The following is a 25075-nucleotide window of genomic DNA, read 5'->3' as shown; positions in this document are numbered from 1 at the left end:
GCAGATAACAACGTTTGCAATGTATACTCGTCAGTACTGATTTACCCTGGACATAACCGCAAACTTTATCTTCTCTCTTAAGAGGAGAGCCAAAACCCGCTCCCTTCCCACTATCTCTCGCAAATCACTATAAATCGACGGTCCATAATCTAAAGTTTTACCTAAGGTTGCATATTTTTTGTTTCAATTCGCTGTAAAGCGATTAAATTGTTACATTTGTTTATTCAAAAATCATTCTAACGGTTAAAAATGCGCTATAGTCTCTCGCGCCTAAAGTGCGACGTCGTGTTTACTATTTTCAACTATCTATGTACTAAATAATAATTAATGTGCTTTAATTTCTAAATCGATATTTCTCAACTAGGAATTACTCATAACTGACTACGAAAGTTTTCACTCCCTCATCATTGCCATAAAAAGTTTAAGCAGTTTCGGAAACTTTGAATGTTATAAAACATGTTATTATCATAGTATATTCCGGCACTTCGCGGATAGCTTTGTGAAAGCAGTTAACAAAAAAATTAATTCCTGAATGTCAGTGCCAATATTGAGGGTTACATTGTTATAAATAGAATAGTCATAAAAGAATTGTGTAGTGATGATAATAATAATAAAGTAGAAAAATAAGCTTAGAACCCACTTTAGGGCCCCACTAAATATGAGATATATACACAAAGTAAGTTTCGTTTAGTTATTCTACAATATATAATTATTAAAAAATTTTCTACATATCTTTCGAAATTTTTGAGGCAATTGTCATACCGTGTGACAAGTTTTTGAAAGCGTTATTCATAGAAGGTGTTTTCAACCATTTGAGAAAATATTCTCTCAGTTCGTGTTCACCACCAACGAAAGATTTCTAGTGTAAGAAGAAATTAATGTCATTAGGAGCGAGGTCCCGGCTGTACGTCCTAGTTAAATTTACGTAGTTTTTTATCAGGTTCGCAGTCTGAGGTCGGGCACAACATCTTTTGATAATGCTACTCAGTGCTTGTTCTGTTTTATGCGAGGCAATTTCTTAATAAACAGTAAATATGTGCATTAATTGTTTGGATTAGATTGGATTAGAAACAGAATTAATTATATATGCTGAAGCTTCCTGTGCCAGTTACGCAGTCACTTCAAATTATGGATTAATGGGTTCTTTTATTGCACTTCATCATGTTTATACTGGTGAACTTACAGAATTCTTTAAGTTTTGTAATATATCTTCCATTCCCTCAAACATATCGCTCCATATACATTTTCTCATTCCTCAATTCGGTCAATCAAAACTATTTTCACTGATCACCCTGTAGGCTAAAACCATCCAGTGGCTTATAACCGTCCAGTAGTCTAAAACCCTAGTTAAGACAATGGGATAATCCGGTCGTGCCTCACTTAAAACTCTCAAATAATGTTATACGTGCAGCATGGAGGTGGCATCTCGATGACCATGTTCTCTTGACAAACCAGTCACCAGTCGTATTCTGCGCCTCTTCAATCAGAGGAGTTGATTATTGAGATAGACAGAAGGTTAATCTATTTATGCAATATCTTGTCTCAAGCAAGCTATTCTCATAGTTCGCGCAGGATTTTTTTGTGCAAGTACAAATCTCGAGCATACTAATTCGGTCGTTATAGTTTTTAACGCAGCTTTCTGCCGGAGCATATTGAAACCACTGTATTTTTATGGCGTCGACGAAAAATCGACCGATCATATTATATCAAACCGAATACTTTGCCTTAGGAAACGGTAGTGTGCTCCTCAAATAAAAAAATGAATTCTGAGCATAAAACAATATTTGGAACAAAGCAATTAATCAAGTATTACTCTGTACTGAGATAGAAGGTGTTTTAAGTCAAAATCTATACATTGTTTTTGCTTGTGAAAACGGTCCAAGAGTTGTGTGATTCCACCTGGTCACATATTCATTTGACACTGTTAAGTTCGAAGTATTGTAGAAAAATATAGTTTAATTTATATATTTTGATTTGAAATACTTGAGTTTTATATTTTAGTGCTTTAGTTCAAATCTTTATATTTTGAGAACAAACAAGATTTGGTTTGTATAACATTAACACTTATTGATAAATCTCAGTATATAATTCCAGAGCAGTGTTAAACGCTCATGTAAACTTTTGTAATCATGTGAAATTATTGTGCCCTCAACAGCAAGGTATGTTAGGCTAAAATAAAAATAAAAACTACTCCTTTTATTGTCAAAAAAGACTTAACCCAAAATTCACCTTCATTCATTGAAATTATGAAGTCACGAAGCGTTTTCATGTGAGTATTTTTCCATAATTCTTTCCTTAAGCATCCAAGGAACGCAATTCTAGCGAAAAGAATTGAATTCTTGGCAGAGAAAACGTTTAAATTCTTGATAAATGATTATTTCACGGCTCACCAGGGCTTTTTGTAGAAAAATGCTAAGTCTGATCTTACATAACATTCGCTATAATATTCTAACTGAATCACAAAATAAATAGAAGGTATGGATAAAAAGACTGTATGAGATATATTTCAATAACTTATCAGAGATATACATCAATCTGTTAAGTGGAATCTCCTGTGATCAGTAATAAAAATAAAAGGGAGAATCGGTAAGCTAACAAAAAGAAGAATCATTTATTTAAAATCTGATGCGAAACGATGAAATAAAATTGATTGAATGGCAGCTACTTACTGATTTGAGGTTATGTTGGAAGAGCACGTAGCTTAGATCTTTTGAGCACTGATACCCTTTGACGTTGAGCTGCCTCTGAAAATCAGAAATAAATAATATAAATCTTGATTTATTTCCAAAATTTAAATTAGGGAAAATTAGTAGGACGACTGTTTGGTAGAAGAATGATTATTCGAGGGAAGAGCTACTTAAGTTTGTAGTTTTGTCTATACACACTTCATCGGGATTTTCGCAAAACATGTGTTTGTCTCTGTCTCTAATTCATTTGTTTCAAACCGCTTCCGACTAGTTATTTTTTTGAGTTTGGGAACGGATATTATCGGAGGGAGAAAGATCAGGTGAATGTAGCGGATGAGGCAATAAATCGAAACGACATTTGGCTAATGATAGAACAAAACTCTTTTCTTCAACAAACACAGTTATTTTTCTTAAGTTTGGCATCAAAACATGCCATATAAACAGCATCATATTTATCAGTTATCACTCTCTATAGACATTAAAAATTACACTTTTTGTATTTCAAAATACTGTAGCCATAACCTTATCGGCAGAAAAAAAAATGATTGAATTGCCAAAGCAAGGTTTTCTATTGAATTTCGTTGTTTGCACTGTTTTTTCTTTTATGGAGTGTAGTTGACATATTCACATGGATAAAGTTTGAAATTTTAATCCACGCGAGTTTTAATCAGTTATAATTGCACCCCACTTGCATATAGCTTCTTCATTTGCATCTTCCATGTAGTGTATTGTATACCTTTCCGACTGAAATAATTACTTCCTTAGCTATCTCACGTACTTTTATTAAACGTATTCTCTCTCTGTATTTACCAAACATCGAAAACGTTTTCTAGGTTTAAAACTAATGTGTCTGTTAGATTTCTGGGAAATTTTAACATATTATATCAGAGTTATGGTAAAAACTAACATGAAAAATCCCTGTGGCGAAAGTTATGTCAGTGTTTAAAAATTCATTTTTTTTGTCGAACCTCCCTCGTATTTCTTCATATTTTTTTGATATCCATACGATATGATACGACTATGATAGACTAGTATAAATACAATAGTATTTATGTAGTCCCAATAGTAAATCGCTACTTGCTTAACCATAACGTAAGATTATGCAAATTTAAACAAAGTGGAATCAATATTTTCATCGAATTAGATTTTTGTCGTAACTTTTGTGTAAGAATAACATAAGTAGTGCTAAAAATTGACAAACATCTAGTCTTCAACTGAATAAGAACAATTTTTCAATAAAAATTTGTTTAAAAGGTCATAGAACCGACTCTGGCTCATATTTTTTACGTTCTTATCAGTTAGCAAATCTAGAAACTTCTTATACAGTGTAACGTGTTTGATGTAGCCTAAAAAAGGGTACAATGAGTCAACCCGCACCCCCAGTGGCATAACTGTGAACATAACAATAAGTTGCTTTATCTCGTACACCCCTATGAATATACAGGAGTGTTTTAAATATGTACCTACTCGACTTTTTTGCATTGTGAATAATTCGCAAAGCAGTTTTCTGAAGAGTTAAAACTCTTTGAAATCTGCTAGAATTGCGCCATCTATATTTTTCCAATGTTGTGAACATCTTCTTCATTAACGTCTTCATTTCCTCTTTATTATCAGTAACACATTCGTGTTCTTATTGTAGTTGTTATTGTCCCCTATTCTAAATTTTAATAAAATTGGAAAGCTCTAGAATGCTTCTTCTAGAGATATCATGTTGTTTCTTTCACCTTACATTGTTACTTTTATTCTTGAATGTATATTCCATATGAAAATGTATTCAAGCATTTCGTGGTAGTTTCATTCAGCTCGAATGAGATAATCTGATCTGATCTGATAATCTGAAGGAATAATATATCGCTTTGGTAATATCATACCATATTTCGAGCAGAATATGTTGATCATATTTATAAAAACACATTTTTCCTGAACAAACCGCTTAACATTTTTTTAAAAAAGTTTTGTTGAACGAAACAAGAAGATTCACGTTCGAAGAACGTTGAAATTATCATCATGATTATTGATTTTTATTGATTTTGTTACTACGAGGTTGGTGGAAAAGATTGATAGCCTAATAATTATATTACAGTTAACGTGAATCGATGGGGAAATCATTTATCAAATCTTGTAATGATATATGGTCATAATCAGTATTTTTATTCATTTAGTACCATACATATACGTTTTAGAACTACTGTGGTCTCTCGAAACATCGAGCAAAAAAAAGCGATTCCTAGGTATATTAATAATTCTTAGAGATGATGCAAATCCAGTAGTATCCATTGATTCCAATTTTTCATGAAAATCCTCAAAATCAAAACTGAAACAAATTTCATACTTGTTGAAATGAAGTTAAAAAGTTAAATTATACTCTATTCATTGGCGCTCTGGTCTTCTATGGCTCTCAATTTTCTGAAAAGTAAAGTAGTGGTATTTCAGCTTTTTGAAGCCATTCGTTGAAACTCTGAGTTTGAAGGATTGAACAAACAGCAAAGTGCCGATCAACCCGCTTCGAGTTTTGGTGATAAAGCACCATCTAGAATCATTGCGTTTTGCTGGTTTTTCGTATTTAATCATGGTTGCTCTTGGCTATAAGATGTTTTCCGTGAAGGTCGTCCAAAATCGGCTATCGCACCAGAAAACAAAATCGTTATGTGACATACCGTGAGATTGAACCATACCTGGGCATTAGTTTCATTCTCATACATTCAATATTGCATCAACATTTGGCTATCGAAAAGATTTTTTAGCATTGGTTACCGCATAAATCGCTCAAAAAGTTTGTATCGATTGGTGCAAAGAATTGCTTAGATAATTCAATCGTGGTGCTTTGAAAGACGTTTATAAGATCGTGACAGGCGATGAAACACGGATATATCCATATGAATCCATTAATCCGAAACTTAACTGTATAGGTCTTTCAAGATGAGCGAAATCCAATAAAAGCTGCTCAAACACTAAGCACTTTGAAGCGAATGATCGCTTGATTTTTCGGAATAACTGGACATGTTGCCACCGTTCCAATGAAACAACGTAGAAGGTCAATTCTGAATGATACATCAGCATTTGTTTGCACGATTGTTTCGAGGGATCAGGGAAACTAAGACGCATTATTCTCTAGCATGAAAATGCAAGCTCTTACATATCAGATCAAACAAAAACGTTTTTGAAGACTCAAAACATCGAAACATCGAATTGGTGGGTCATCCACCGTACAGTCCTTGTTTGGCATCCAATGATATCTCAGAAATTGCGAGGTCAATGTTTTGGAACGGTCATTTCACATGTTTTTCAAGTATCGCAATTGGAACGAAAAAAATGCTTCGAAAATTAATTCAAACTCAATGAAAATTTATTATCTCAATGGAGAATATTTTGAAAGAAAATAAAGCTATATTCACTTATGAATATTTATTTCAAGTAGAAACCCTCATAAGACTGTTTTATTGGTTGATTAGTTGAATGAGGCTCAAGGTGTCTTATCAAATAGTATTGAGTTTTTACTTACCAAAGTATTATTTGTAACTAAAACAGTAACGCTGAAATTTTTACTAGTATCTAAAATGGAAAGACTTCCGTCATCGGATTGGAAAACGAAGTGTTTGGAAGAAAGCCATGATGAAGGTAATCTTCGTGGCGTTAGGTCACCCTACAAAGAAAATACGCTTATAGTGTCCTTTGTTGCATTAATTATGCTTATACATTTCACAATATTGCAAAATGCAAAGACTTCATATTAATATAGAATATATTTCAAGATTTTCAATCGACTCGAAAAAGTTTTTATTATGAGCATTGAACTAATCTGCCAGAGGGGTCAAATATATTTTGAAGTTATATTTTTGACGTAACTTATTGCCTTGCTTTATTCTCTCCATACTTCTAGCTGGCTAGTTGTTTATATACGTTTTTTGTTCTACTTATAATTGTATTTTCTTTTATACAGTGTCTATTTAAGTTGGAACCATATGGAAAACTTTTTTATTGTGGTTTTATGACAAAAAGTTATTGATGATAAAAAGTTTTGCATGGTCCAAAAGTTAAAATGCAGCCATCAAATATCAATTTTTCAAAGCACTATACGAGGTTTGTCAACGAATTTGAATTTTGGGCAAGAGTAAAGTATTCTTTATTTTTCACAATTCAGAAAAATGCTAGGAGTCAAGTTGTTTTGAATTGAAAGTTATTTTCAAATATGCAATTACAGCCATTTATTATGAAAATTCAGGTTTTCTGATTATTTACTAATCATTCCGTATTAATTATTCTGGCTGGATACAATTTATCTCTCTTGCCTGTTAACTTTTCTATTTATTACTGTTTTTGAACAATTTTATAATTTACATACGTAATGAATGCATAATAATTACTTATCGTAAAAATTGAACAATCCATACAAAGAATATTTATTAAAAAGACACAAAAATAATTAAATTTTATTTCAATGTCCTAATATCCACCTTCTCTTAGTAAACATTTAATTGTTATTTTGTCAAACTTTTGTGTTATTTTCCGTATCATATTTGGAGTAATTTCTTGGCATTCTTCAACATCAATCCTCTCCAAAAGGACTACATCATCACATCATGCTCGCTGATAAACCTGCTCTTTTAAATAATCCCATAGAAAAAGTCAAGGGAAGTCAAATCAACAGACCTAGGAGGCCAAAAAATATCTGAATACCTGTGGATTACCTTTCCATCAAACATATTGGAAGAGGAGTACTTTAACGTTTAATGTACTATGGTTGGAAGCACCGCCTTGTTGGAACCAAATTGTTATACGTTTTTGTAACGGAAGGTCGTGCAAAAAGTCACTTGATTTTCTAATAATTGTAAGTATTGTGCGGCATTTGAGAAATGTCGAAAAAAAAAAAGGTCAAACTAATTTAATTTTGTACACACCACACCATACGTTCGTTTTAATATTGGTTCCGAGTTTTTATTACAAAGTTTGGATTACTTTTAGACCACCAGCGACAATTTTGTGACGAGACGGTTCCAAGAAAATGTTGCCTCATCGAAAAATATTATAGTTCTTGTAAAAAACGAGTCTTCATTCAACTTTTCTTGGATCAGAGCGCAAAATTCAAAACGAATATCGTAATCCCTTGGTAGTAATGTGTGTACAAAATGCGGTTTGTATGCATGATATTTATTACCTTTCAAAATATTTTAATAACTATTTTAATAAAAACTAATAAAAAAGTTTTCCATATAGCTCCAACTTAAGTAGATACACTGTATATAGAAACTCTGAAGCTTGTATGATAGTGTTTCGTTAGTACAATTCTTGAAATTACAAATGTGTAGAAGCGACTTAAAATTATTAACTTGAGATTGCTCACGAATGACATAAGTGTGAAAATAAAATGATTTATATTTTTTTCTTATTTTTTGCATTTTCTATACATTCTTAGTATTATTTTATTGACTTAGATATTGATAAACAATGAAAATACTGTGTATATGTAATATATAAAATTATCAAAAAAAACGGTTTTTGAAAGGTACTATCTTTCAAAAATAAACACTTAAGATTCAGATTGTCTTCCATTTTCAGTAAAATCTTCACAACGCATTACTTACACGTTTGTCAAACATAAACGTTCAAAATGGTTGACATTTTATTGAGAATCTCTAAACGCACCCGCAAATATATTGATAAGTGCTGAGTTCGGAAAACTTTCAGGCAACCCCCGTATATCAATATTATAAATTATCATTTTATTTATAATAATTCAATTTGCTATCACCATATTCTGTAAATAAATTGGTTTGTTCACATGATTTATGTCAAATAGTGGGTATTCGATTCTGAATGGTGAATTTACTCCGAAAAGTTTTCGAATGTAAATCAGAAGTTGGGGATAGTAACGAATTTCTCAGATATTTCAGAGTTTATGGTTCCTATAGTATGTTACTTACCTTCAATCCGGTTTAGTCACAGAAACTTTGCCAGTTATTTATTTTAAGGGCGTAGGATTTGTCACTTGAGATTTATTGATAAATGTTAATGGGTCTTTTGAGTGAATTTAGTGGTTTAATTTTTTACTTGCATGCTAACGCTGTGGCTGCGGTTTACACCAAACACCTGGCATCGCATAAAGTTTCATTATGTTCGTAGAATTGGAAAACTTTCCCCGAAGTTTGTAATATGAAACAATTTTTGTTAACATAGAAATTGGCTTGAAAGACAAACAATTGAATTATATTCAACAGTCTTCCACAGCGTGTGGTAAATTTTGATATAGCAACTACGAAACAATAAAAAGTGAAAGAATTCTTGATTACCAAAAGTCATGAGATATTTTTATTATTTCAGATGTCAAGAACACCGCTCAGTATCGCAGTAATTCTAAATATATAGTTACATTGTATGTGCGTTTCGGTAACGAAATTATCGTCATCAGAATGAAGATATTGTAATGTTTTTCTTTTTAATTTATACTATTTCTATCGATAAGGTGAATTTATATACACTGTCTTCTACTTATTTAATTTATTTAAACACTAAAACTCGGCTTCATCAATTTATACAATAATTAATAATTTACTAATACTTAACTAACTCATATAATTTATTCAAATTCACTTGTTGGTTTTTATTTCGTTACATTTACTATGACTATTTATTATAAACTAAACTAACTCTGCTAAACAAGCTCGATTTTATTTTATCAGAAACTACATATCTAGAATTCTAGATAGAAAGAAACAAAAACAAATAAACAAAGACCTTCCCAGAAATTAGTTCTAAAAATATAATAAACAACTCGCCGCTGTTTATAAAAAATATACATCAAAGGCGCTGACAAACATCAAACGATTCGGCGTTTTCAACGAATTTTAGAGCTCTATTCTAGCCAGACAGGACCGGTTTCCTGGCCCATGTCGTGTACTTGTTCGTAACAATATAGTTATCGAATAGCGCTTCAAACAGTGTAAATATGCAAAAGTAAACTGATTTAAAGGGACAGCACACGCATACGATTATCGATTGTAAACAGCTAGGGAATTTAACTGTGAACAATCTTTGATCTGGGGCATAAGTATTAAACCAAGGTTGAATTTAAGACAGTTAAAACTTTTGAAGTTAGGTTTGATGCTAGGCGAGATCAATTATCAATACTGAATCAAATTTGTACTTGCTCTAAATATAGTCATCCCAGAAAATATTTTATTGAGTATTGTGAACAGTGTTGTTACAGTGTGAACAATGTGTTCAGTATGAATATTAAAAACAGTTTCAGTAGTTTAGTGATTTCCGGAAAGACGAATTATAGATTATTATTTAGCCTGAAAAATCTATATCAAATTTTAGCTTTTTAAAGTTAGGGTTTCTGTGCTTGCTTCTTTTTAGTATAATATAGGTCTAAGCAAGTAAATCACGTTGGTCTTTCTAATTTTAAATGACGATGGATAAATAATAGTCTTTCGCACATTATTTTTAGTTTGTTACATGGACTGCTACTCCTTCTGTTCTCTACAGCAAGAGAATCACGTCTAACGTTGGATTTCTCAAAACGCTTTTCTAAAAACGGAAATTCTATCTTTCAATCAATGCATTCTTATTCTTTTTGCATTTGAATCACTGATAGAAAAAACATTACTTCTTGATATTTGTAGGAATTACAAATCCATTCCATTTTCCAATTACTCGGCCAGAGTAGTAGTCCATGTAACTGTATTGTCAAAGAACGTATCAAATGAATTGTTTGTTACAATAATTGATAGGATATTGAAACAGAAGTATTGCTATGAACTCGTCCATGACATGGACTATGAATTCTGTTCCATTCGGGTCTAAAAGTCTAAAACTTGGTGAGTGCGCTGGGTGGGGAAATTCTCGAAAATCGTTTGATATTGGTTTTTACCATGTTTTTGTATATACAGTGGTGATTTTTTTATATTGTTCTTAGAACCAATTTCTAGGACAGTCTTTTTATTCATTTGTTTGTTTTTTAATGTTCTAGAATTATTTGATAAATTCCTTTCCGGTATAAATACGTGCTTGTTCAGCAGCGAGTCAGTATATAGTTGAATGTCATAAATAGTAAAAAGTAACGGGTAAATTTAGATAAATTTTATAAGTAGTGAACAGTTAATATAAATAGTGAGTGGCTATTATAAATAGTGTCTAGTGGAAGTGTGTAAATAAATTGAGTAAGTAACAGTGTGTCTCAATTCATCCCATCGTCAGAAATAGTTTAACTAAATAAGAAAAATATTACAGTATTTTAGTTATCAGAACCTAGCGTGTGGTCTTTGTAAAAATATTACCATAAACATAATTTGAATTGATTTGAATTAAAGTCTTTGGCGGAATCAAACTAGAATTTCATCATGCATAAATACTTGTATAGAATTATATGTGTCTAAAAATATATTGACTTTTCACACAAACTATCAGTTTGTGTTAACATTGATTGAATGACATACCAGTTATTTTTGTATTTATAGTTTCGGAAACTTTCATTAAAACATATTCATAGTTATAGTTGTTTATTTTTTTTTCGTCTATGTGAATTTACTGCAAAAATATAATGTAGTTTAAGTTGCCTGGCTACGTTTGAAGCTTTCGCTGCTTATAAATATAAATAAAATGAATCTTGATTGCAGGTTATTTCTTCGTTATATTGAAAATGATGCATAAACCTGTTTGTTACTACGATATTACAACAAAAACGTTTTTTGAGAATCAGAGAAAAATAGAAATAAATCTGTTTTCTTATTAATTTTGTTTGAAAAATTTCAGTTTTTAATAACTTTTATGATTTTTCTTGGCATAGAGGTACTTAACATATTATTCAGTCATTAAAAATCTTCCAATTTTTCAAATAAAGTTTCTTAGTTATTGAATCTATTTTTTTACCTCTAACAGTTCTTCTAGCTGCATTCGTTGTCCGTGCCAGTAGAGTAATTCGTCTACGTAACCCACAATAAAGATGGCGGCCACTATTCCAGAAATTACTAAACCGATTACTAGCAACGAAAATATGATGGACCACCAATTATGACCTTCATCTTCATGAAGTGCTAGCTCCTAGAATATTATAGTGATATTAGTATTTTGGATAGTTTTTAAGAATATCATTTTTCATTTTCGCACAATGAGAAAGTAAAATTTGGAAACACGATAATTTAAAACAAAAGGAATTGATTCTTTTAACTTCACTTGATTTTGCTAAAAACGTGGTTGAGTGATTTTCACTATAAATTAACTATTGAATAGATGTTTTTCAATAGCTGGACCCAATTTTGTTCCTCATACCGTTTTTAGATATTAATATGAAATTCTGTTAAGCTCAAACTTCTGATGAAATCGACTAAATCACATTATATCATTTCTAATAGGGAACTAATCTGTGTTTTAGTTTCTAAATACTATTTTTAGAATTTCAGAATACAGAGTTTATCCATGTATCAAATAAATATGTACAAGTAAAATCCAGTCCAAATTGTACAATTTATTTTACATTTTATAGAAGATAATAAAAGAAAGCCATCACTTTACAATTGCAGCGTTGATATATCAAAGAGGTCAAATCCCAGTTTTGATAATTTTCAGTTGTAATCACAGAAAGGAGACAAAAGCCATCAGGCACAACCTAAGAAAGGAGCCAACGGTGTATTTAGTACTTTTACTTTTCATTGCCACATGGTGTTGGTTAAAAGTACCACGTCGGTATTTGGGTGCCAAGTGTCACGACGGGACTAGATGTATTCGAAACAAACAGCAACAAGTAGTTTAATTAAATACATTGGCTGTGTTGCTGCTATTATTTTATTACGTTAGTAAAAATAACCTGAGATATGGAAAATGGACGATGAAAAAAGGTACGGAGTTATAGGCTCAAAGAAAGCTAAACGTGTCTGGAAAAGAATATCAGACCCGCAAAAATCAGAAAATTCCTGCAAAATATCAACCAAGTTAAGAGGTAAGTTAATTCTGTTTTATTTTGATTAAATGCTGTAGGACCTATGTAAATGCAAGCTGGCCTGCAAAACTTTATCATTTGATCTATTCTCTAAGTTTCACTGAACACCCCACAGCACTAAAGGAACCTTTTTGATGGGACTAATTCAAGTGGGACCAGTGAATAGACGTATACAAGGACATACAATGCTGCTCGTGATAGTTATAGACAGGCTACAATGCTACTGTTCCAAATGGTACTGAAAATCTCGTGAAAGATTTTAAGAACAACTTCATGAATATTTTTGGACTATCAAGAAAATGACTTTTTACCATTATTAATAAAACGAAAAAGGGTAAAACAACCTTTGATGATAAGAGAACTTGTACTTGTGGTAGTTAGTTCACTGATAATGATATTTTACTTATAAGTCAACATGTAAACTCTATTCCGCGGGATGAGTCTCACTATTCTTGGGCCAAATCTGTTAGAGAGTTTTTAAGTCCGGATTTAAATATTTTTCGTTCACATAAAGCATTTAAAGATCGGCACCCAGAAAGCCACATACAGACAGCAACGGCAGGAGCTGCACCATAGAAAAGTTGACACTTCTATTTCTGGTGGGAAAGCAGACATCACAGTCTCAAGAATCTGACAGTACGACTATAACTATTAGTATAGATTTGGAGCAAGTTTTCTTTGTCTCTACGCTAACACACTCTGACATGTTTTATTTAAGCCAGTTATCATGTTACAACTTCTGTGTAAATTTTGCGAACAGTGACAACTGTGCTGTTCAGAACAAAAACCGTATGATGATTTTTGTTTAGTTTTTCCTAGTAAGCTGTGCACTATTTGAAACAATAGAGCACAAGTTTTTAGTTAGTGGGCACAGTTTTCTGTGACCGCGACTTTGCTTTAATGGAAAAGCGCAAAAGGAAAGACAAGGCAATGGTGCTTGAGGTACTTGAAATGTATAACCGATTCTTTAATATCTAGTTTGTTATAGACACCATTATTAACATGAAAACTTAAACATCACTAAGGTTGTCCATCTTAAGATAAAAATCACCCTGGTGCCCTTTTTATCAAATAATCTTATAGTGTACCAGCATTGTGGACACAGACTGTAATATTCAAAGAAGCATACAGTCTACTGATTTTATTCGTGTTGATTTATGTAAACTCTCAGATGACAGATAATAAAAAAAGCATATATTATTAATGATACCTTATTTATAAAAAAGGGACACAAAACTTTTTATCACTCTACCCCTTTCTCATTTCGTTTTATATTTTAATTTGTCATTTTTGACTAGTTATTATTATTAGTTATAGTTGTAAAAACCTATGTAGCGGATGTGCATAAGTTACAGTTTTTATAAGTAAAAATACTAATAAACGTTTTTCATCAATAACTTTTATTTCCATTTTTAGCTCTTGACCCCTTTGATATGTCAACGCTTCAATTGATAGTGATTTTTCAGTACTGTACTAAATAATTTATTTAAAAACATGAAGGTGTTATTTTCTATTCATCTCAAATATTTATTTTCATATTTCATTTTATTTTAATTTAGAAGTAAAGGATCATTTTATTTGAAAAAAATTGAAAAGCTATTCAAATCTCTTTGTATTTCCCAAGTACACTGGAAGACATATCGAATTGAGATCATGAAAAAATTTGTAGAATGATAATCTTTTCGAATGAGTAAATCTATAAATACTTGGTTGCTAAATGTCAAAATTGGTATACATTGCCTTCAAATTATTCTAGTAAACATACGGTGTATTTAAAATATACAAATTCACATATCAATAAATAAAAGAATTGGATGAGAGTATAAATAAAAGTTGTCATACATTGAAAAAGTGGCACAAATAATCCAAAGTTACTTAACATTGTATATGTTACGGAGAAACACCAAAATCTGGAGAATGTTGACTTTCACCGTTGAATGTCAACATTCACACAGTCACATGATGTACGTCCGAAATATTGGCTAAATATCATTTTGTCGACGTACACCGGTAAATGTTGACAATCACCATGCACTAACGGCGTATGTTGAACATGTCCGAGATCTATATTTTTTTCTCCGCAATTCAGTAGCGATAAATTTTTTCGCCTCTCTTTCTGAGACGAATAACTAAGAACTCTAAACAAACAGTACATTCAAAATGAGAAAAGAAAATAATAGTAATGAAAAAGTTACTAAATTATGTGATTCAAATCTAATTTATTGCAACAACTTAAACTATTGACATTTTGAACTACACAAGAGCACTTGCTTTCACAACTGCATCCATTTATGGAACACTTCCTTTTACAATGAGTGTGTATAGCCTTACCCACCGCTTCTCGAATTAGCTACAGCTGCTTCTCTCAACTAAATTTTTTGAAAATTAATCTCATCTATGGAAAGTAACTTTTCATTACATATAAAGAACTGTTGCTTGTTCCTTGTGTGTCCTTCAATAGACTACTACTCAATTTTTACCAGTTTATCCAGGCTATTTCACTTTCAAAAATACTGAAAATTTCTTCTAGCTGCTCTTCAGTTTCGATATTTGCGATTTGTTCGCTAAGTAAAAACAGGCAAAAACGATTCTATGCCTCTTGTCGCTTCAATACCAGACATAGCTTAACAAGGATTTTGGTATATATTCCTTCGTGGTATACATTTAGTATATTCTGTATATCTTGGCTGGCCCTTTCAATTGAGCCTTGTGTTTGACTGTGACGATGAACTAATTCAACATTGATTGAATTAATTACTGAATTTCCTACCATTACCTGATTGGTAGATTGCTGGAGCACAAATGTTAAAAATATTGGAAGAACGTGATGCGCTATTTCTTCCGCCCTGTTAGTTTTCAATGTTTGTAGCTAGACAAACTTAGTTAAATGATGTTGATACACAATTGTGATTCAATATTCGCCATCTCTGTTTGACTGCAGATTTATAAGATCAACTTGATATCTTGAGTTTAACTTTTAACTCATTGGTTTTACAACAATACCTTTCTAAAACTCACTGTGTTTCATTTGACAATGTTTGCATGTATTTAAATACAATATCACAATTTTATATATTTTTGTATTCACTGTACAGTTTAGAGAGTCTTTTAGAATACTTTTCTTGAGAAAAATAATTGTCTCCTCGTTTACCTGCAATTAATTCAAGAAAAAGATTATTGTTGATCTCAATATCAAACCTTATATAAGACTGACAAAGCTGACTGACTCCAAGAAAAACAAAGGATATCATCCTGTCGGCTCTTCTCTTTTCGACATCCACCAGAGTATATCTGTGATTGTTGATGTACACCGGTGAGGGTTCGAATAAACAAGAGTGTAAGGAAATATTCGAACTTTCACAGACCTATTTGATGTTTGATAAAATTTACATTCATTTTTGTCTTTCACGGTAAAACATACATACTCTATTAAATGGAAACATTGGTGTAAATTGAGCCGGATATTGGATTGGAGATTCGTTCAGAATGTATTTATCCATGGAGTCAAACAAAGTGTACTAAATCCAAGTATAATAGTTATATCTTGTAATTAACTGTTATTATAATGTAAAGAAGAATCCTCTAACAGTATAAGAATTCTTCTGGATATTTTTCGTAAGATCTACGTTTGCAATAGAATATTAATTAAATGGATGCAGATTATATCTGATATTCACGTTAACCAAATTGAGAAGCTTATTTTCTTCAGGAATTATGAATTTTTGCGAATACAGTCTTCAATAACTAATTTATTTCGTAGTTCCTTTATTTTTCACCAATTACACCTAAAAAAACCACTAATTTATTTTTTTTAAATTTTGCTCATTATTATAACTTATTTGACATCTACAATTATTTTCCACAAATTTCAAGGTTGAAATTAGGAGGTAATGTTATACAACGAAGCAGAATGAACCTGAACAAAAAAATTCCTTTCATATTAGTTTAAAATCAAGTTAATTTAATAATAGAAGAGGAAACTCACTCACTTTAATGCATCTACCTTCATGCAGTAGTCCGCAAAACTTACACATCTGCTTTTTCAGTTTCATGACAGTTTTCGATTCTTCATGATCGGATTTTCTGATAAATTCGTCTGTATTTTCTAAAAGTTCAATCGACTCGCTCTCGCTAGGTCTTTTTAATTCTGATTCTGAGCATTTGGTTCGAAGAGACATTATCAATGAATTTTTTTTGTGGATTAGTCAACAATTGAGTTTCTAGCTTGCACTGTGTTATATTTCAACCGCTTTAACGACATTAAATGATCCATTAATCGGAAAACGGTCCATAAAAACACACTGCTACATTCAACATCGGCAAGTTAAAGCTAAACATTAACTGACGCGATTATACATCTTAAGTTCATAACAAATCAGATAGTTAATTTTATACTGGCCAAAAAATAGCAACACGCTTTATAGTGTGGGATCTTGGATGAAATATATGATATATAATAGTGCCAACATTACACCAACGAAATGCAATTGAAATGATATCTTCTGTTTCTGCAACACTTAATTAGCATCTAATTAGTCTTTTATATATTGTATTTATATGTATAGAAAAAAGGCAAGTTCCTTTAGAAATATATTTTCTGAGAAAGATACTATTGAAGCCAAATAACTATAAAGTACTAGTGACTAACCGCAATATAATCAGTAGATTACTGTTACTGATTCACTCGCTTACTAGTCTTACCCATACTGCTAGTTAAATCAATTTCCACCTGCAGTTTTTTTGTTGTCCTCACGTCTCTCCGCATCATGAAATTTCTCTTAGATATATAATTCAATTTGGAAGTTTACCACAATGTTTGTAAAGTAGGTGTAAGTGAAACTTTATGAAGACAGTAGTCATGTTGCGTATTAAAACTTCTGGAAAATGAAATTGTCTTTAATTGTTAATTTTTATCTTGGAATCATGTTATTGACGCGTTATCTTCGAAACCATCGGCAAAAAAAAAACGAATTGCTGAAAAAGTCACACCAGATATTTGCAAATTGAATTATAGAAGATACGCTAGTACATTGCGCTCACTTTGATAAAAGAACAAAAAGGTTCCTAAGTAAATAATTGAAATTAATTAATGAATTATTCCAATTGAACGTATCCAGTTGGGAGAAGGAAAAATGTCTATGTATTGTTTTTTTGAAATGTATAGTTACAGTTTTGGTAAATTTTTCTGAATTGGTACCGCAAACTATAAACTTGCAAATCTGCGATGTACAACAATTGAAATTACTTTAAGTTCAATCGCTATAAGAAAATAAAAATGCGCTATTCATTCGTTACCTTTTTAGTTTTAAACTTACTCACTATCAAATGATATAATCGCAACCAAGAACATCCACAAATCTGGAAAAATACCCATTTTAAATGAGGTATTTGATACTTCTCGTAAAACTGAGATGATGAAGAAAATAACGTTGTAATAGATACATAGAGATCGATAGAGATTATAATTTTTCTAGTACAAAGGCCAGAAGCTTCAAAATATTGAGAAGGTAATTCACAACTTTAGCTAATTTGATGAGGTAAATGTTTGGTCTAAAGCAAGTTATATAGGCTAAAAGTTGCAGTCATATTTACTGCGTATTTTATACCTCGATAATATAGTTTTAGAGTTCTGAAACTGCATAGTCGGATTTGGGATATTATTCAAATCCTATATATTGGGCAAGATCTCCAGACAAAAGCAAATGTTTATGTAACAAATAATACGAGGAAATTATTATTCTTTGTTCATCATCTGCGATCAGTTTATATAATTCCACTGATTATGACAACCGGCATAGTCAAAGTGTTTCTCAACTTAATCCAGAAACCTGTACTTCACACTGTGACTGTTGAGGGCTTTTAACTTTTAGAAGCATCGCTTAGTTAATTAGTTCGTTTCTATGATTTCTATGAACAGGATATTTATACTAGCACCTGTAGATCGAACAATTTTGGTTACTGTTCTTTTCGACATATTTAGAAATAAAGCCAAAGATGGGCAATAAAGACAAAGTGACACCTACACATGAGTTTTTTAAGTTTTTTTACTACCTAAGGTTCGTTAGTATAAATATAATTAGAGTTGTTGTTATATTCACCCTAAATATCATTGGCTTAGTTTTTTGTATGTTCACTTCTAATCTCATCGAGTTGGAATAGGATTCTAATGTTTTCAATATAAGACTAATATCTATCGGAGTATTGCTTAATATTACTATATCCATCGGGGTATAGAAACAGTAACGTGTCTTTCGTAATCTTCAATATCTGGCAGATGCAAATAAAACAACAAGGGAGTTAATGATTCCCTATATAGGTCTCCTTCAGTTATATCAAACTTCTTGCTGAAACGATCATTCAGTTTAATATGCATAGATGAGTGATCGTATAGATTTTGATACAATTTTGATTTGATGATACGAATTATTTTTGAGGTCACACATGTTCGATATAATTTATGCCATATCAAATTATGGTTGGTACTATCTCTCTTGAAATCTACAAAAATAGCAAAAAACTTTCATTTTGGTAACCGAAGGTGAAATTGTAGGACTTAGTTTTGGATTAATATATTATCTTCGCAACTTCAATGTTCCTAAACCCAAATTTACATTCCGGTAGAATACAATTTTCTTCGTAACGATTATATAAGCGATTTAATAAGATGGTAGTGAAGAGATTAGCGAGATAATTAACTAGTGGGATACCTCTATAATTGTTTGAGTCATCAGGTAGGTTTTTACTCAATATAGTTCGGATAGTTTCATGCCAACCAGACGGTACTGTTTCTCGCTCAAAGATTGCATCGTACCATTTACATATATATAATATCCAGTTTTGGGGTAAGCTTTTAATAAACCCATTGGTCGTTAAATGTGAGTCCAAGTATAGTGAGTTGGCGTTATAAAATATGGTCACGGCGATTTGCTTTAGTTTATATAGATTTTCATAAAAATGTTCCCACTATTCTAGTTTAATACCATTTTTTAGAGTAATGCTCTTGAAGATTTTCAGATCTCTCCAAAAATCAGCCTGGTTGATGGTGTTTTTTAGTTTACTCAAAATATCTTTATAATTTGCAATTTCCTTATTAGAGATTATTTTTTAGAGTTCTTTTTAGCTAGTAACTACTATGTCTTGACGTTGTATTATGAAAATGCTAGGGTAGGTTAGGCTAGGCTCATCACATATACGGGGACAGTTTGGTTAGTATCCGCTTCTGATGTCATCTGTCAAAATTTCACACAAATCTGACAGATAAATATGTATCAATACTCATTCAAATATTAGGTAAATGAGAGGGCTATGTGCAAGGTGTGTGCCAAGATTACTTAATGACAAATATTTAGATATGTTGAAATGTAATCCAAGTAAACTTTTCGGTTCGTTACAGCAGATGAAACTTTGGTAAAACAGTATAACAAAGAAACAAAAATATTGTAGAAATAATGGAATTTATCCGAGGAGCGTGCCCCCAAGGAAGCAAATCCGATTTTTTAACGAATAAGGTCATAGCCACAGTGTTTTGGGATTTCAACTGTGTAGTATTTTTGATTATTTAGTAAAAGGGAAAAGATAACTGACCACTATTAAGCTGATTCACTGACACGTCGAAATTAGTTCAGAACCATCGCATTTGAAGAAAAATAAAACACGTATTATCGTTTATTGCCTCATACCAACTTTCCAAAATTTTCTTTGGATGGTATGAAAAAATTGAGAACTTGCTGGAGTAAGTTTATAGTATTCGAAGAAGAAAAATAGATTATTTAATCATAGAAAAGTACCTTTTCAATTGAGAAGTCACTCTACTACTTTGTTCCAAAGTGCTATGCTTTATTGCGTAAAACTTAAAGAATGTAAATATTTTCAAGTTCCTTAAAAGTATAAAATTATTACAATATTTATGAATTATGAAACAGACTAAATTTTATTTTATTAAAGCGCATGCTATTAAATCAAATATGATATATTCAATTTTTTGAGAAAGAATCTTAGAGGCAACTGGTATGGTATGAATTGTAATAATAAAAATTATTAAATCAGAGACCAATGGAATGTAGCCTAAAAGAAAGGTAGAAAGTTCAAGTGCGAAAGACATCAAGAAATTATTATTCGAGAAACTAGACTCAAAATCAACAATAGGAAAGAATGAATCAGAATAACAAAAGAAGCTATGAAAATTTATATCCAAAAGAAAAATGAGGATCTTGAGAAGTCGTGGTGGGTAATTCACAATAAAAGATTTGCAGAGCTCCAAGAAGTGGCTAATTTCCATTGGGAATGTATCGGCGATATAAATGATATAATTTTTTGTGCAACATTTTCACTGGAATCAATTTTTGGTATTTGTTTATTCACGATCGACTTTGATATTTTTGAAAGTTAGTTTAATTCCAACTTTTTTAGTTGTTCATTTCCCCCAATCCTTCAAATATCTGCGAAATAAAGTTTATATAGTTTATATATATAAAGTTATTTATCTATCTATAAAAATATGAGCTAGAGAATAAATTTTTCAAAAATAAAGCGAAGCAAAATAGCAAATCATTTGTTCACTATGTATAACTGAAAATAATAAATATAAAAGTATTATCAATATCTAAGTTACAGTCATTTATTTGACCATAGAAGTCATTAATAATGATTTTTTTGTAAGTTATGAGCGTAATTTTGATTCAATTTTTGTACGAACCTATACGCACTCTATAGTAAGAATAAATTAATTGCCCCAATTGCTGTTTGACTACGATTTTTATGAATGAATAGAACCATATTGAGAGATGCTTTGTAGTTTTCGAATACTAATGAGGCTCTTAAGCAATTTTTATCAATATTTTATTTCCCACTAAAATATTCAATTCATTAAATAATCATTTAGGTCTATTTTTTCCCATTTATTTTGATGTAGCTAGTTTTAGTAGCCCATTTGTCATCTGTTTCAAATTGCTATAAAAATTCTTCACAAGATAAATAGTATACACGTTCAGAATTATTAATGGGAAGTATCTCATACCACCTACCTAAGTAGGGTATTTTCCTTGGGGATATTATTTATATAAGGACGTATAACCATTGTTCAACTAGACAATATATATAAACAACCGTTTTCTATCTAAGAAAGAATTATAATTTTACAAAAATTATTATTTACATCTCCAAAATGAGTAAAAACGAATATTATAATCGATTGGTGCACAAAACATCTTTATCATATGTACAGGGGCTTCCTCAGCAGTCTAGTGAATAAGACATGAGAGTTATGCCGGTACCACACGATGCGTCTAATGCTTCCAACGTTATACGGTGGTATACGCATCAAGTGGTCGGAGTCTGCATGTCATTCGACGAATATTTTGCTTCCAACGTTGGCATTGGAAGGCTGGCCATGAAAAAATGTTTTTTTTACCCGCGTGTAATGAGTACCCAACATTGAAACAAAGTTAGAACCAACACTTGTGGCACTATAACACTTCTTGTGCGTGAATGCTATGTGTTTTATATGGCATCATATAGTTTATTTTAAAAGAATTTACATCTGATGTATGCTATTCATCACTTTTTTGCCAGGTTTTCATTTCTTTAGGAAATTTAGGTGAATTTTGGTGAAAACGTTGGAGGCATTGTGTAGTTGCAACACTGCATTTAACTTTCCTTGTTCAGCCGTTGGTTGGAACGCGAATGTTGGCGCAAACGTACGTGTAGTATCGGCTTAAGATTGAAGGACAATAAATGATCCAAATGTTAATCTAGTGGTGTAAAATCAGAAAACTAATATATATGAATTCCACTCCAAATTACTTTCATAGTTATATAGTTCTGGTACCACAGGTACCTTCGTTGTATCAGATATATAACCTCAAAAGTTTTTTTTGTAGTATTGACAACAGACTTGCTTGGAAAGCATCATTGTAGTTGTATTTGAAGGTGATTCAGCAAGGTATGGTTTTTTCATAACGCTTGACTTCAATTTTTATTCATAACACTTTATAGTCATTATCATTCTTAAATCTGTTTTCTAGAAAAAAAATGACAAAAAGAACTTCAAGCTTAGAATAACATCCCATTCAGCTTGTTACGTCTTTCTTCAATTTTTTTGAATATTCCATTGGTCACGTATTGTGGCACTGTAGTCACTTCTGATTTATTCATTCTAACAATCAAGTTTTTGAAGAAATTTATTTGTTATAGACCTCCCACTCCATTCGAAGAATAAAACTCCAGTTTTGTTACTCGACCTCTATGTTTATACACTCTAAAAGTATTTTAATCAAAGTAAATTCAGTAAAATTTGTGGTGATAAGTTGTTAGAATATCATTTTAAATTTGCTTTAAATTATCAGTACTATAATATATAGAACTCACAAAATTTCAGTTATATTTAACAATTTCATTTTGTTTTAAGCAAGTTTTGTATAATAATTTTAGTGGAAATTCGTAATCTGTTTTATTGTATTCGTTATGTTCCTCGAAGAAATAGAAAATACAAATTTAAACTAAAATTATTATACAAAATTTGCTTGAGTAAAGTTGAAAAGATATTGGGAAAACTTACCAGCAAATATAAAAAATATCATTACCACAATTTCACTAGTGAGAGGTCGATAACAAATCAATTTTTCCAAAAAACGAGAATATTAGCATTAAAATAGAAGTGACTACTGAGCCACAATACGTGAACAAAGGAATTTAAAATAAAAGCGAAAAAAAAAACGTAACAAGCCAAATGGCATGTTACAATAGAAATTCCGTATATTTCAATTTTTCATATAATAAGAATCACATGTGAATTTGTAAATTTTTAATAAATAACTCCTAGTATAAAATACAAAATTCTTCTTTGAAGTTTGTCAGTTTTTTTTGAAGAATTTGCTTCATGGTTTTGCTGTAAATGCTGCTCGTCGACGTCCTCGGAAATAGTTTTATCTTCGAACTCATGCACGCGGCGCACTGATCTTTCATTTTATAGATGAATGCCATGTTGTACTCTTTAAATAGCCTTCTGCGACAAGTTATTCGTGTTAATAACTTTTATCCCTCCATGTTAAGTCGACTTGCCCATGTTTTGCGAGTAAAGAATGTTGTCTCCGTTGATATGGTCATTATGGCACACTTTATTATGGCAGTTGAAAGAAATATGCTTCTGTGAAGCTCTACTTATGATAAATGAGTTTTAGTTCTTACAGAGGAGAAAGTTATGTAAGCTTCTGTCTGTCTGTCCACCTGTTTTTCCGCATGATATTTACAGTCTAAATGATATGTCGTAGGAACAGAATAATCAAATATTCGTTATCAACATTATATCATCTGACACTTCTAGTCTCGATTAGTTATCACAAAGCCATTGGGATGGAATTCCATACCTTTGTAAATATTTTAGCACATGTAATCTACTTCGATGTCATTGTCTCAACTTGATTGCTTTCGAGTTTATTTGACTATTGAAATGAATACTAAAAATTCTTTTCTTATTTTATTTTGGCAATTTTGGTCGAAAAGCGCCAGAACTAGTGACTATAGTTTAACATTCAAATTCAATATTTTAGTATAAACAAATAACGACGATCCACAGACGCTTTTACTGGGATATCATAAAATCGACTAATCCGATAGCTGAAAATAAACTTTTTTGTATATTTACTAAACAGTGGCGTTGGACTTGTACACAGTCACAAGCGTTACAGATTCATGTTCCAGAAATATAAATTATAAACTGCATATTAATATATATAATAAATCATTTGAATTTCTAAATGTGTTCATAATATTTATGTTTGAAATTGAGGTGTAAATCATGGTTTTTAATTTATTATAAGGATGTACAAGTCCCGTTTCGTTACTATTGGCACACCTCTACAAACGTTGAATATTATAAATATAATTTTTTATTTTAGATTCTTGACAAGCTCTTGACATTCTTGTGCCGTGAATTCATGTCATATTACTCGAAGCATGGCTTTCAACTTTCCTACAGGAAATGCGTGCACGTTATTTTCATTTTATGCCATAGAGTTCTCATAATGAAATATTGTTATTTTCATAACATGATTATGTTGTTTTTGACCTTTAACACGTAGCCCCGTCTTGCTGCAATATCAAATCCTCCACAACTTCAAAGTATGTTTAATCGAGAATAACAAATATTACTTAATATTTGCTAAATTTTTATTGATATTAACAAAACTGTTCATGAAATATAATCTCTCGACTTCATTGACTGATATGATCCAAAACACATTCTTCCAGAGAAAAAAATATAAAATTTGTGAACAAGATCATCTGAAAAAATCGGAAGAGAAGAAGAAGATGAAGAATCAGAAGAAAAAGATTATTCCGTTGCTCTGCACAAAGAAATAAATGGAGTTTTCTTTGACTCTAAATCGAATTAGAGACATCAATTCCCTTCCAAAAAGATTCTGATTTGAGCTTATCATCAGTGCAAAATTGAGATATT

The 25075-nt window shown here is 31.3% G+C and overlaps 1 protein-coding gene across 4 annotated transcripts in view; it reads right to left on the bottom strand.

Annotated features, from left to right (window-relative positions):
• Window positions 1–25075, bottom strand: part of LOC130441890 (dipeptidyl aminopeptidase-like protein 6) — a 197628-nt gene that overhangs the window by 55838 nt on the left and 116715 nt on the right. For all 4 annotated transcript variants that reach the window (XM_056775715.1, XM_056775717.1, XM_056775716.1 and 1 more), the window contains exons 4-6: window positions 11556–11726; window positions 6190–6330; window positions 2670–2744 (exon numbers count right to left, since the gene is read on the bottom strand). In XM_056775715.1, the coding sequence (XP_056631693.1) occupies window positions 2670–2744; window positions 6190–6330; window positions 11556–11726 (387 nt within the window). The remainder of the gene's footprint in view (window positions 1–2669; window positions 2745–6189; window positions 6331–11555; window positions 11727–25075) is intronic.

This window comes from Diorhabda sublineata, chromosome 3 (genome assembly GCF_026230105.1).
Source record: "Diorhabda sublineata isolate icDioSubl1.1 chromosome 3, icDioSubl1.1, whole genome shotgun sequence".
Classification (NCBI taxonomy): domain Eukaryota; kingdom Metazoa; phylum Arthropoda; class Insecta; order Coleoptera; family Chrysomelidae; genus Diorhabda; species Diorhabda sublineata.
The sequence above is the reverse complement of the archived record's forward strand: the minus strand, read 5'-3'. Positions and strand labels throughout refer to the sequence as shown.